General features: G+C 36.6%; 1 protein-coding gene across 1 annotated transcript in view; it reads right to left on the bottom strand.

Moving 5' to 3' along the window:
- Positions 1–15,854, bottom strand: part of lrp2a (low density lipoprotein receptor-related protein 2a) — a 117,128-nt gene that overhangs the window by 88,326 nt on the left and 12,948 nt on the right. Inside the window, 10 exon segments of the mRNA XM_048194618.1 lie at positions 3,818–3,987; positions 4,849–4,977; positions 5,075–5,194; positions 7,255–7,398; positions 7,531–7,647; positions 7,758–7,871; positions 9,973–10,083; positions 10,771–10,887; positions 11,173–11,295; positions 14,135–14,248. Of these exon segments, the coding sequence (XP_048050575.1) occupies positions 3,818–3,987; positions 4,849–4,977; positions 5,075–5,194; positions 7,255–7,398; positions 7,531–7,647; positions 7,758–7,871; positions 9,973–10,083; positions 10,771–10,887; positions 11,173–11,295; positions 14,135–14,248 (1,259 nt within the window).

Genomic DNA, 15,854 nt, shown 5'->3' with positions numbered 1-15,854 from the left:
CACAAGCTAAGGCACCAATGCTCTTTGCAGGCTTCGCCCTTTGGAAACCAGAGCCAAACGTCTAAAAGACTATGATTCTTAGCTGACCCGTTTAACTGAAACTCAAGCTGTGAAGGTGGTCTGGTGGCGTGGCTCTTTGCAGACCCCCTGCGAAGAGTCTCTACTGGTATTGTGTCACGTTGGGGTACTAATCGCAGAAACCCGTCTCCTTGTATGTACCCACTCTTTTGCTCCATGGCTGATCTCCAAATCACAAAGTAGCCAAGAGTTTGAAACAAAGCTCTCTGAGCTGGCCAAAAAATGCATAAAAAAGGGACTGAACGTGGGGAACACGAATACTGCACGGTCACTCCAGATCCTCTCGGGTTGCATAAAATTACAGAGAAATATGCACGCGTTTTCCTGCATATCAGACACTTTCTGGAGATTAGACAAATGTGGAGTCTAGCACCGATCTGAGCCATTTACCGTGACTGCAGCCCTTCGGGAGCCAGACTGCTCGCCCATTATTAACGTATTAGCAGTATCTACAGGAATCAGTTAAAGAATTCCCTTTTCCGCTGACAGAGAGCCAACTTCCTTCATAGCCTACACAAAATGTTTTTTTTTTTTTAATCCTCATAGACCCGAGAACTGATTATTAAGTTTATTATATATTATATAATAATAATAATATAGTTATTATATATTATATTTATATTAAAGGGTTAGTTCACCCAAAAATGAAAATTCTGTCATTTATTACTCACCCTCATGTCGTTCCACACCCGTAAGACTTTCGTTCATCTTCAGAACACAAATTAAGATATTTTTGATGAAATCCGATGGCTCAGTGTAGCCTGCATAGGGAGCAATGACTTTTCCTCTCTCAAGATCCATAAAGGTACTAAAAACATATTTAAATCAGTTCATGCGAGTTCAGTGATTCTATCTTAATATTATAAAGTGATGAGAATATTTTTTGTGCGCCAAAAAAAAAAAAAAAAAAAAAGATTTTTCAACAATATCTAGTGATGGGCTTCAGAGCGTTGTGAATCATTCAAGTCGAATCAGTGATTCGGATCATGTATCAAACCACCAAACTGCTGAAATCACATGACTTTGGCGCTCAGATTCACTGATTTGATTCGTAAAGCTCCGTAGCTTCAAGAAGCAGTGTTTTGAAATCGCCCATCACTAGATATTGTTAAAAAGTCGTTATTTTGTTTTTTTAGCGTACAAAAAAATATTCTCGTCACTTTATAATATTAATATTGAACCACTGTACTCACATGAACTGATTTAAATATGTTTTTAGTATCTTTATGGATCTTGAGAGAGGAAGTACCATTGCTGTCTATGCAGGCCTCACTGAGCCATCGGATTTCATCAAAAATATCTTAATTTGTTTTCTGAAGATGAATAAAAGTCTTATGGGTGTAGAATGACATGAGGGTGAGTAATAAATGACATTATTTTCATATTTGGGTGAACTAACCCTTTAATATATTACAGTTATTATATATTTTTATGATATATTAATATATATTTTCTTTTTTTTCATCATATTTTTTGTTTTGTGGTGAACATTATCAGAACAAAATGGAAAACAAAGGGTTTTCAAGGCAGTAAAATTGTTCTGTGAAAAAAGTTTTGTGTTAGGAATTGAGGAAAGAATATTATAGGGTCATTCTGTGTCAAATCAACCAAATTTTGGAAACTTCCCCAGCTCAAATTTTTGAATTTATTAATATTTTTTCTGTAGAAAAAATGTCACATATGTATATTCCATTAGTAATCCACTAAACGTCTAAACAACTAAACCTACAGTTTGTTTGTGTTACAACAAGTGTAGTATTTGTAAAAAAAAAATACAGTGAATTTGCTCTGCCACCATGATACAAACAATGAAAAGGTAGGAGTGCTCTCAGCCAATCAGATTTGAGGTATATATATATATATATATATATATATATATATATATATATATATATATATATATCCTGAAAGCAGCACAACTGTTTTCAACATTGATAATAATCGGAAATGTTTCTTGAGCAGCAGATCAGCATGTAAGAATGATTTCTGAAGGATCATGTGACACTGAAGACTGGAGTAATGATGCTGAAACTTCAGCTTTGATCACAGAAATAGAAATAGAAAACAGTTTATATAAATTGTTATCATAATTTACAATATTACTATTTTTACCATATTTTTCGATTAAATAAATGCACCCTGGTGAGCCTTCAAGAGACTTCTTTTAAAAAAATCTTACCTACCTAAACTTTTAGATAGTGTGTGTGTGTATATATTCATATTACATAACTATTACAGTAAATTTAATACAAAACAGTCATCTGTGGTATCAGTGGCCATGTTATGTGACGTTGACATGCTGGAAGACTCACACTACAAAATCATTAACTTCTTGCTATTATTCATTTGAGAGTTGTATGAAGTTCTAACACATTTTACTAACACATTCTAACACAAAAAGCGTCTCTGAGGGACAACATAATATTGCTGGGTCCCGATTGCTTCAGGGTGAGTTTAGGTAGGCTTGGAAGATGCTGGCACACTCTATTTAGGCCTTTAGCCAAACGTTGTTGCTGGGGTGTATGAGGTGAGATCAGAGCAGTCTGACTGGCACAATGATTGTGTGTGTGTGTGTGTGTGTGTTCAGGGTCAGGGATGGTAGTACATGTCCAAGGAGGAAGAGCTGGTATAATGCAGAGCTTTGTTATCAAAAACAACTGCAACATCGATATCTCTCGGCCTGACAAGGTTAGAACTTCAGTAATCTGTGAAATGCCACTTATTAAATTCAGGAAAACTGAGAACCCGTGGCAGGTGCCAGAGCATTAAATGAATGTAAGTGGGAAACATTAATGCCACACACTGAGCTATGAAATGTGGCACAATCAGCTGTAAATCAATTAGAACTGGGCGATAAAGATCTCAGACATTCACAATATATATATGCAATGATTTTGCTGGCACTATAAAAATATAAAAGTTAAGCAATATTGTGAGTACTGTGATCAATTGTGCTTTTTAACTGCATTAAACAACTACTAAGCTACAATGGCTGTTTGATGGAAATGTTATGATTGAAAACATTATTTAGAAATACATAAATCTTGTCAAAAGGCTGTAAAATATTGATTACGTTTTTTTATGTTTCTAAAATAAATCTCTTATGTTCACCAAGGCTGCCTTTTTCTGCACTTATTAAAATGGTAATACTGTGAAATATTATTGCAATTTAAAAAAAATGTCTATGTGAATATATGTTAAAATGTAATTTATTCCTGTCATCAAAGCTGAATTTTCAGCATCATTACAGTGTCACATGATCCTTCAGAAATCATTTTAATATGCTGATTTGCTGCTCAAGAAACATTTATTATTTTGATCAATGTTAAAAATAGTTGTGCTGCTTAATATTTTATTTCAAAGTATATATTTATTATTTTCAATAGAAAGTTCAAAAGAACAGCAATTGTACATTATAAATGTGTATACTGTTACTTTTGATCAATTTAATGCATCGTTGCTGAATAAAAGTATTGATTTATTTTAAAAAAAACATGCGGACCTCAAACTTTTGAATGATAGTGTATAATTTATTTTAAATATGAATCTTTTGTAACATCATAAATGTCTTTACTGTCACTTTTGATCAATTGCATGCATCCTTGTTAAATAAAAAATAAAAAAATAAAAATCTTCCCAAACTTTTAAATGGTAGTATATTATTGCCCAGTCCTGCTCATTTTTAGGAACTATATGCAACCCGCAAGGATTGTTGTTCATAGTCTGTAGTGCATTTTACCTTATTTTGGATCGTGTCTGTCCAAAAGACCCTTTGCAGCTGGTAGTGGAAGTCCACACCAACAGCAACTCCTCTGTTCTGGGACTCAACCAGGGTTCGAGCGCTGTGTCCGTGGACATCAGCAATCAGCAAGTCTCTCCCATTGGAGAATATCAGAGAGGGAATCCCAGCTAAAGATGACCAAACAAAGTGAATTAATTTGGTAAGACAGCTTCAAAATGAAGGATACAGTTTGACAGTCTTCAGAGAGCTCACATAATATAATGTACATTTGATAAGACATAACTAATGTGAGAGAGTTTAGGATTGGCTGTTTGGTGCCAAGGCTTGTTATTCATTTTCCAGCGCTTGCCAAACAAATGGTTGGGAGGCAGACATTTCAGGAGCTTAATAACATGATGGCATTCAATGCAAACTGAGGCTTGAAGAGAAATGGGCTTCAAAGAGCCTGATTAACGGACATATAAGATAACAGTTAACACTAGGAATATTAGTCTGAAGCCATGATATATAAGTGAAAGCATGCAGGAAAATACAATGCAGACCTACTGTAACAGCAAAAATGAAAAACAAATAAATGGATAAATAAAAAAATACTTGTAAACCTGTGTAAATATATTTAAATATGATTTATTATGAGAAAAAAAGTAAAAAATAAAATAAATAAAAAGATTATGTATGAAGATTTTTGCAAAAATTTCTAATTGTCTTTTTTTTTTGAGCTGCTTTACAGCAAAATGTGATTTTGTCTCATATTTGATTAAGTTTGCATCACTGATCGTTATTTTCCTGTTTATCACTGTGAAGCTGTTTGAAACAATCTATATTGTATATAAAGTGCTTTATAAATAAAGGTGACTTGACTTGACACACATGCATTTTTGTGAAGCTGCTGTGAAACAGTATGTATTGTGAAAATAAACTTGAATTAAACTAAATTTGAATAAATTAATTACAGTACTCCACCAAAAACCTTCTACATAGAGGGATTGAGTATATAGGCACCATGTTAGAGGCCTGAATTAACCTACACGAGGGATTTGCTCGGCAGTATCTGTGCTGCTCCAGAAGGTAACCCTCCCGACAGCTGCAGCGATGGCTTCCGATCCGATCCTCACACAGCTGGTCACACATTCCCCATAGAGTACAGTCATCATGATCTGCATGTGCAGAAAAAATACAGGGATGGAGATGAGTTGATGTTAAGTTTGACTGAGTGAGTGAATAACCATTTTCAACAGCAATCAAACGCTTTACCGATGCATGAGCGGCTGTCGTTTCTGCTGACCACATATCCTGGAGGACAGGCACAGGTTCCTCCGTCAGGAGAGGCGTGACAGTGATGCTCACAGCTCAGGGATGCACAGCGCCAAATACCTGAGACAAAACACAGATACACATCACTCAAAATGTTAGGTAATCTTTAAAGTCAGAATGAAACAGAAGTTGTGATCATCTTTTCTTCCCTATTGTGATGTATATTGGCATCTCGAACAAGAAAAATTTAAAGCAGGACTTGATTTTGTTCATGGAGAATTGATTGGATGGTTGGGGTTTGCTATTGGTGGATCTCATGTGAGTGACAGGTTGTCCCGCCCTCATGCCAGTAAACACATCATCAGAGAAGAGAAGAGATGTCATTGCAAGAGGGAGGGAAAGTTATTTTGATTAAAGATTACAGGGGGACATGAAATAAAATATTGTGTATTAAATAGGAATTATTAGAATTACTATTAGGAATTTCACAGAGATAAATAGCCTAATAAATCAGGAAACAAGATCAGGTCAAATAAATCATGCATATGAGTTGACATTCTCTTGATTTGTGCTTATAGCTGAAAGTACAATAACTCTGATGAAACGTAAAAATACATTTCTTTTTTATAATTATAATTTTGAGCAAAATAATCAGTTGGTAACACTTTACTTGAAGGGGTGTGCATAAGACTGACATGACACCTTCATAATCATGACATGACACGTGTCATGAATATGAAGGAGGTTTTATGAATGTTTATGACAACTGTCATTAAGTGTCATTCGCTCAATTATGTCATTTTTAATGCAAAGATGACATTGTTTGAGATGTCCGAGTTATGACAACTTGACATAAACTAATACATCATAACCTGTCAGTGTCTTTGTCATGACAACTTGACATTATTTAGCTTTATGGGTTAACATTGCATTAAACTGTCATGTCGCTGGTTTTGACATTGGCTGTCATGAGGCCATTATAATAGTGTCATGAATATGTAGTCAAGTACAGTGGTACAAATTGAACTTGTCATTAAAATGTCATTAAGTGACAATACTCTGACAAATAATTTTATAACAGCGTCATGACTATTTTTCATTTCATGTTTTTTTTTTTTTTTTTTAAGTTTCCACCAACAGAAGGTCAGATAATAGACAATTTCAAATTTCGTAAAAAAGATGACACTGTTATAAAATAATGGTAACACTTTATTTTAGGGTCTTTTAACTAGTTGCTTATTACTATTAGCATTCATATGGCTAAAATATTGGCTATTTATTAGTATTTATAAAGCACATATTAATGCCTTATTCTGCATGACCTTATTCTACATTCTTAATCCTACCCAATACCTAAACATAACAATTAACTATAATAAGCAGTAAATTAAGAGTTTATGGAGGGAAAAGTCATAGTTAATCGTTTATATATGTGTTCCCTATACTGAAGTGTTACCAAAATAATGTAATGTAATGTTAACCCATAAAGCTAAGTAGTTTTTTAAGTTTGATAATTAATCTGCTATGTCATGTTTATGACAGGTTATGATGTTTTGCTAATGTCAAGTTGTCATGACAAAGACACTGACAGGTTATGATGTATTGGTTTATGTCAAGTTGTCGTAACAAAGACATCTCAAACAATGTCATCTTTGCATTAAAAATGACATAACTGAGCGAATGACACTTAATGACAGTTGTCATAAACATGCATAAAGCCTCCTTCATATTCATGACACGTGTCATGTCAAGATTATGAAGGTGTCATGTCAGTCTTATGCACACCCCTTCAAGTAAAGTGTTACCAATCAGTTTAACCATTATGCAGCATGACGAAAATATGACTAGGTTTTCACTGACTAAAACTCCCAGACATTTAGTCGACTAAAACTTGACTAAAGACAGGATAAGGTTGACTAAATGTGATAACAAAAAAGTACATGTGACACAGGACTGAGACTAAATTTAAAAAAGCTGACAAAATTAACACTAGCTAATTCAAAATATTCATAAATATGAAGGTGAAGTATGTTCCTCTGTAGATGGTACACACATAGGCTTTTCTAAGCTACTACTTTATGTTACCTCTTTACATTCTTTATGGCTAGATTTGAGGTTGAGAAAATGCAAAATAAATACAGTGTAACAGTGGCATTAGTGGTTTTTAGGCGGTAACTGACTGCAGTTGCGTCCAGCAGTGGTGTTGGTTTCATCTTCTCCGTCTGGACAGTGTACCGTCCCATCACAGAGGTGGTCAAAAGGGATGCAAACACCAGAAGAAGGACATGGCCATTCCCCAGGATAGCATTCACGCTGTACATTGTCTAAACACAACACAAAAAACACAATTTCCGCCCATATTCATATGTCAGTCGAGATACCGTTCTGAAAAACAATAAAAATGAAGCCTAGTTTTTGCAATAATCAGCATGCAGAGCGACATTTTAAGGATGTACCGCAGCCTTTCTCATCCGCATTGTCCTCGCAGTCGTCCTCTCCATCACACAGCCAGACCTGATGAATGCAGCGGCCGCTGGGACAGGTGAAGTACGTTCCTCTGCAGGTTGGGTAGGCTGTAGATGGTACACACATAGGCTTTTTTAAACTACTACTTTATGTTACCTCTTTACATTCTTTATGGCTAGATTTGAGGTTGAGAAAATGCTAAATTAAATTTACGTACTGCAGTTCTGTTCATCACTTCTGTCTCCACAATCATCATCATGGTCGCAGATGTATCCGCGAGGAATACACTCCCCGTTACTGCACTGAAACTGACCGCTGCTGCACCGCTGGGCTGAACACAACCAACAAAACATATGTCTGTCCATGACACAATTTCACAAAAGTTAAATATAGTTTAACATAGTTGAAAATAACTACATGAAAGTACATTTTTGTTGTTGTTTATTCACCCACATGTTGTTCCGACCGGTAATATTTCCTTTCTCCCAATTTGGTCACTATATTATGAGTTTTATGAAGCCATACAATAAATTTGTGTGAGGCGCAGTTCAAAATATACGCCTCTCAAATATATTTTGTGTTTGTTTTCAATTCACAAAAGCACCAAGTTTGATATCACTGATGGCAAATGTCATTGGTTTTTGAATGTTGTGGCAAATCGTGACAAAAAACGGGACTGCAAATGGGACAATCAGTGAACAATGACTTAAAGGTGCCGAAGAACGATTTTTTAAAAGATGTAATATAAGTCTAAGGTGTCCCCTGAATGTGTCTGTTAAGTTTCAGCTCAAAATACCCCATTGATTTTTTTGTATTAATTTTTTTTAACTGCCTATTTTGGGGCATCATTAAATATGCGCCGATTCAGGCTGCGGCCCCCTTTAAATCGCGCACTCCCCGCCCATGGAGCTCGCACTTGCCTTTAACAGCATAAACAAAGTTCACACAGCTAATTTAACCCTCAAAATTGTTCTTTACAAAGTGTTCGTCATGCAGCATGTCTAATCGCGTAAGTATGGTATTTATTTGGATGTTTACATTTGATTCTGAATGAGTTTGATAGTGCTCCGTGGCTAAAGCTAACATTACACACTGTTGGAGAGATTTATAAAGAATGAAGATGTGTTTATGAATTATACAGACTGCAAGTGTTTAAAAATGAAAATAACGACAGTCTTGTCTCCGTGAATACAGTAAGAAACGATGGTAACTTTAACCACATTTAACAGTACATTAGCAACATGCTAACGAAACATTTAGAAAGACAATTTACAAATATCACTAAAAATATCATGTAATCATGGATCATGTCAGTTATTATTGCTCCATCTGCCATTTTTCGCTATTGTTCTCGCTTGCTTACCTAGTCTGATGATTCAGCTGTGCACATCCAGACGTTCTGCCCTTGTCTAATGCCTTGAACATGAGCTGGCATATGCAAATATTGGGGGCGTACATATTAATGATCCCAACTGTTACGTAACAGTCGGTGTTATGTTGAGATTCGCCTGTTCTTCAGAGGTCTTTTAAACAAATGAGATTTATATAAGAAGGAGGAAACAACGGTGTTTGCAACTCACTGTATGTCATTTCCATGTACTGAACTCTTGTTATTTAACTATGCCAAGATAAATTCAATTTTTAATTCTAGGGCACCTTTAAATTTGCTTTGTTCGTCACAAAAAAACTATCAAATGGTTTCATAACATTTGGGCAAAAGTCACTTTTATTCATAGTTTTATTCCGCCTAGCATCTTATTTTGTGTTTCACAGAATCAGGGTTATTATTAGGGATGGGAATCTTTTGGAATCTCACAATTCGATTCAAATCGATTCTTGGGTCAAGATTCCATTAAAAATCGAGTTTGAATCAAATTTTGATGAGATATATGCATAGATTTGATTTTAAAATTATTAAAATTTATTTTAACTCAAATTTAAATGAAACTGGAAAAAATAAAGGAAATGTTATTGCTTTACTTTATCAATCAATTTATAATATGTAATTTTGTATTGAACTATTTTATTCATAATAAATTACATTGCCTGCCTTTTAATTTTGTAGGATATGGATAATATTAGTTATATTGTTTATACTTGTTCCCCTGGTACAGTTTTGCCATGTCAGCTTATTATATACTGACTGCCGCCTTCTTTGTTCTGACATCATCACGTTATTAACAAACATTTAGAAATTTGTGAATCGATTCAAATTGGTATAAGATAGAATCATGATTCATATGTGAATCGATCCACCCTCCATATGTATATATAAATATATCTTGAGTAAATATTATTTTAATTAAACAAGTCACATAACCAAATATTACAGCTGCAAATCCTTGCAGTGGTAAATGTAGCGTAAACATTTTCCAGTTCATCCAGTAGATGACTATGTGTATATATGTGTCCTGCCAGGGAAAGATACTCACTGCAATTGGCCTCGTCTGAGCCGTCTCGGCAGTTGAGCACCTGGTCACAGCGCTGGCTCCTGTTATAGCACGCCCCGTTAGCACACCTCAGCTCCGAGCACTCTGGGTAGACTGAGAAAAAGAGACTCAGTCATTCAATTTAATATAGTCACTGTGTAATACAGCGTTCACTGTGGTATGGCATATACAGTGAGTGGTTTTAATGTACGAACAAAGAATCAGCATAACGCTAACATAGAACCAAATACAAACCATTATGTGTATAGCAAGTCTGTTACAGTAAAGCAGTATGTGATAAGAGCTCAATGATGGCACAGAAACTAAACTGACACTTGCACTAATCCACAGAGGAATCTGCAATCAACTCTGAAAAACAAGAAGCATATTGTGGCCATTTCTGTCCATCAGCGAGACTCTTAATCTTACAAATTGATTAAAATGCCAAAGGAGCCTTTGAGTGGGGAGGAAACACACACACACACTACCTAGGGCTGGGCAATTTGTCAAATATTCAAGTTATATTCACACTATAAAATTGAGCAATATCATGAAATTTGCTGATGTTTATGCACTTATTGGATATTTAAGTGTCATTCAAGTAGCTTTGCTTCGTCCATAGTCTTAGCCTCACATCGTTGGCTGAACGTCTGATGCATATGGCACACTTATCTGAAACACTTCAGCTGTATCAAAGTCGTCATCTGGTTGGATGAATTCTACTATATATATATATATATATATATTTAGCTATACTGCCCAACTCTAATCCCATCACACACACACCAGCAACATACTTACAGCAGTTTCTCTCATCTGCTCCATCTAGGCAGTCAGGCACTCGGTCGCACCTGTATCCTCCCGGGATGCAGGCCCCGTTCGTACAGGTGAACTGTGAACTGGAGCACGTCCTGCCAGCTGCCAGCAAAGATCAAAGAGACATGATTATAATATGAGTGCGCTGGGTGGTCCTCATCTTCGCTAAAGTGGGATCCTCTCCCTACGACACATGCACGCTTCACCTTTTGTTTCTCATACTGTTGCCTGCACATCTGAGATATCGTGTTTCTCCGACATGACAGAAATTACATCCCCGTACATTACTGGGAGTCAATGGAGCTCTCAGCTCTGACGGACAGTCGTAATTGAAATGGAAGCAGAAAGTGAGGGAGAGACGGATGGATGGAGATAAGGAGTACTCACGGCAGTGCTGCCTTTCATCGGAGCCATCCTCGCAATCCTCCTCATCATCGCAAACCCAGTGCTGAGGAATGCACTCGCCGTCACTCAAGCACTGGAACTGAGCGCTCTCGCAGGTGGGCTGGGCTGGAAGAGCGTAATGAGATGGCATTGTTAACCAAGCTAGAAGAGATTTGAGCTGGCCTGCGCTAAGAGTGGTCCTTTCAAAGAGCTCAAAGTTCTCGACAGACGTAATAAACGGAGGAATGCAAGAACCGACATGGATAGGGAAATAAACATGTCAAAAAGTTGACTTTTCTGATCAAATTAATTGAATGTTTTCCTTATTTATTTCCTGGCTTCTCTCCAGTATGATTTCAAATGATTTCAGTCTTTTCATGATTTATGAGCTTCAACAACTTTTGACCTCCTAACTGAACTCCTTTCCACAAATTAATCATAAAAAAATCAGCATAAATAAAAATGAATAACAGTTTTCTCTTAGTCTTGTTAAGTGCGAACAGTAAGTGCAACCATAATCAAAGTACTCTCTCATTATTCAAAGTGCAAATAGAGACCAAATTTTTCTTCAGGCATGATAAAGAGCTAAGAGATGGTTACAACTACACATCCCAGCCTAAGATAGCTTTCATATTGGGAGATATTTGCATGCATCAGGGAGCTGTTCTCAAAATGTATGGTCGTGTTTGAATGCATGCTCACATTCGTGATCAAGCGTACTCTGTGAATAAGGAGCGGAAGTGCTAAACGCATTCTACAAGATAAGACATTTATCAGACGCTAGGCTCTGTTGTGCAACGAATCCTCTGCTATCGTCTTGTCAGTCATCTTGCCTTACACTCGTCACATGATCAGTGAATTCTGATTCCTGCTACATTACGTACAGTTCTGCTGCTCGTGTTGGGTGAGCTGGATGGGATTAAAGTGACCATTATCCCACTGAATTAAATAATTTTTATTTCTATAAAAAGCAAAACGACAGTGGAGGAGTAATGTAAATGTAGGGGTGGCATATTCTATCCTAATTTCACCCTCACACTCCGTCATGGCAATATCGCAAGACAGCTTTTCACCTTGACCTCACATTTTAATCTCGCGCCACGAGATCTCGTCACACCCCTACTAATTAAAGGTGCTAAAGAGGATGTTTTGTTTTATACATTTTTGCAATATTACTTGAAACTGTTTTTACTAACTGATAAAACACTATTTATTAGGTGCACTGAAAGGAATAATATTAATATACATCATCTGTGCACGTGGTAGGGCATTAAAAACATCAGCCAATCGTTTACGCGATCATCGCGTAAACGATTGGCCCTCCGGCTTGTCAATCACTGCCATGACGTTCCTTGTGAGAGACGAGCGCGGCTGCGCGCTCCAGTAACTTTCCACACTCCACAGGCGCCGCATGCGATGTTTTTGTCAGGAGACAGGAGTAACAACTCAGATTATGAGTTACCTGCGGTGAGTCCGACAAAATGAATCCACTAACACGACACAGCGAATGCCGGTGGTAAACACTCGTGTTCCGATACTCGTGCACGAGTTTTGGGAGGCGTTCCCTCTAAATTAGCTGTGAAGGAGGGGGGTTGTTCTTACGCATGCGCTCATTTCAAAAACTCACTAACAGTCTTTGGTTTCTCAGTCGACGAAAAGATCCTCTTTATCACCTTTAAGTTCACCTGTTCATTTAGTTCCTTCATTTGCCTCTGTGTATTTATAGCCCTCAGATTGTTCACTTCTTTGTTTTGTGTTGGTTATGCTGCCATGTGTTTCCTGTATTCTTCTTCTTTGTGGATTATCTTCATTGTTTTTGTTTAGTAAAAGTGCTGCAATTAGATCTTTCTCCTCATTTAGCTTGAACGCATGTGATAGCAGCTTTCTCCACAATGTAATTTTGCCAAAATTTCATGGTAAAGAACATGAAATCTGAGGACTACTTCACTATTTTTAACACTGTCTTTTGTTTTATTTGATGTCTGATTAATCAAAAACGCAGCTGACTGTTGAGGAATTTGTCTTGGTGAAGCTTCCAGCACACAGACAAAACTACTAGTATGTGACCATTCAGTATGAACAGAACACCTACTAAATTTGCCAAAATGTGCAGTATGCAACAGAGTATTCCTCATTGGGTATTTTGTCTCACATTGCAAAAACCCTAATTTGACCTTTTAACTTCTTAATATTTAATCTTTTCTTTTGGAATGGATCTGTGACAGTCGTCTAACCAGGTTTGTATTGGTTTTCATCCCTCAAAACTCTTTTTCACACTAGATTTTTGACACAACCGCGACTCCCAGAGATTTACCGTCCATAAATAGCAAGTTTTACACCAGAATTTATTTCATTTATTACTTTCAATTCTTGAATACATGGGCTAGTATGAATGTTTGAAAAGAATGCTAAAACTACTGCCCACTTCCTGTGTGCAGAACCATTGTACATGCTTGACGTCTACTTATTTAACTTATGTTAACTTAGCTTATTGCAACTTATGTTTTTAAAGCCCAAAAAAAAGGCTTTAAAATTCATGTTTTATGACTATATCCCCTGGTTTCACAGACAAGGCTTAAGCTAGTCCTAGACTCTAAAATGCATGTTTGAGCTGTTTTAACTGAAAGAAACTTGCACTGACATATCTTAAAATATGTCACTGCCATTGTTTTGTCTCAAGATGCCCACAAGTAATGTTTATTTCTAAAAGCTTCTTAAATACCCTAATTGAAATAAGGCTTAATCCTGGCTTAGCCTAAGCCCTGTCTGTGAAACCGGCCCTATACATTAAAAAAAAACTCAAAAACTACTATTCTATTACTATTTGAAATTCCTGAGGGAACACATGGCTAATTCTAATGCTGTTCCAGGTTTACGGATTACAAACTGAACAGCTCTATTTCACACTTGCCACTCTTTATCAGCGTTCGGTGTGACCTTGTGATTGTCCAGAAGAGTTACTTACGGCAGCCAAATTCATCTGAGCTATCCGAGCAGTCGGTTGTTCCATCGCATCTCTGGCTTAATGGAATACAACGGCCTGTCCCACAGCGGAAAGACCCCACCTCACAACCTGAACCTACACAGAAAATGACAAGATATTGTGACGATCTGTTCTAAATGGTAAAAATACATAAATATTAACAACTTTTAATTTATTTTTCCTGAAGGGACACTAGCTGATTAGGTCACAGAACAGCATAATTTCCCACCTTAATTCTATGTAACATTCTTACCTGAGCTTTGCCCTATGATTTTTCATGGTCTAAATGACAGATGCCTGACCTTTTTGCATCCATTAGCTTTTTAAAAAAAGGTAGCAAAAACCCACATTCATCATTCAGGCCTTTGGGCTTACTCAATGCCGACCACAAGATAGCAACCAAGGTTCTTGCACATAGACTTGGAAGATCTACTCCCACAGATCATAAAACCTGACCATGATGGGTCTGTGAAGTCCAGATAATGTAATGTAATAAGAAATAATGTAAACATTGCAGGAGTTACTACACAAGATAAGGTTCTCCCCCTACATGGACAATGCCCTCCTGTACATGACCGATCCAAAGACCTCTGACCGTTCTAGATGCAATCGTGCAATGCATGATTGAATGATACATGATCAGTGTTGCAGATCCATAAGAACGCCTCTGAACATACCTTGGAGAATTAATTTTGCTCTAAAAAAAATGCATATTGTTTTTCAAGTGAGTGTATTCTTTATAAATTGTACTCTAAATATAAGGCTGATTTATACTTCTGCGTCGAGTGTATGCCGTAGCTACGGCGTAGGCTGTGCGTAGCATGCGTAGCATACGACATAGCTTGACGTGCACCTCTTCAAAAATGTAACAACACGTCAATTCTACGCGGACTGCAAGTGCTGTGATTGGTCTGCTAGAACCCCTCCCGCAGGTTAAAAAACTCAGCGACGCTTATTTCCCAAGTTTGTTTATTCAGATTTAACATTTAAATTTTGTCTAAAATGAAATATTTTCTGGGATTCACTGAATGTACAAAGAAGTATTAAAAAGAAGAATTAAAAATTGGATTCATTGATGCAAAATTACCATATAATTTGAGTATGACAATTTAAAAGCTTCTTTGACAAAAGTCACACAACACTGCAAAAAAAAAAAAAAAAAAATGTTTTGTATTGTTTTCCAGTAAATACATCTAAATATCCCTAAAATAAAGTTAAATTACATTAAAGCAAAATTGCATAAGATATTAGAACTTGTCATTTTTATTACCCCATTTGCAAACCGCTGTCTTTGGTTCTTCTTAAATAGAACAAAATAAACACATTTCAGTGACCAAAAATAGCTCAAAACAATCTTAATTCAAGATACATTCTCTGTAAACAAGTGATATCTCAATTTTGCATCTTGAGTATATCTTGTTTAAAGGATGTTTAGATACTGAAAATCAGGACAGTGAAATCAACTAAATCAATGCATCACCCATTACCCCTCTGTGATTAATTCTGAAAAGCACTTCACTAGTCTTCAAGTGTGCATGTTGTTGTGTCGTACAATTGATGAAGCATTTAGACAGCCGAATTGACAGCTAGCGGAGCCAAGCGTGCCAGCCGACGAGCAGGCACTAACTCTCCTTCATCTCAACCCTTCCTTTTGATCTCCCCCTGTGAGTGACATCTGAGGAGATAAGGTACCACCCCTCTA

Source organism: Megalobrama amblycephala, linkage group LG6, assembly GCF_018812025.1.
Source record: "Megalobrama amblycephala isolate DHTTF-2021 linkage group LG6, ASM1881202v1, whole genome shotgun sequence".
In the NCBI taxonomy this organism is placed as follows: domain Eukaryota; kingdom Metazoa; phylum Chordata; class Actinopteri; order Cypriniformes; family Xenocyprididae; genus Megalobrama; species Megalobrama amblycephala.
The sequence above is the reverse complement of the archived record's forward strand: the minus strand, read 5'-3'. Positions and strand labels throughout refer to the sequence as shown.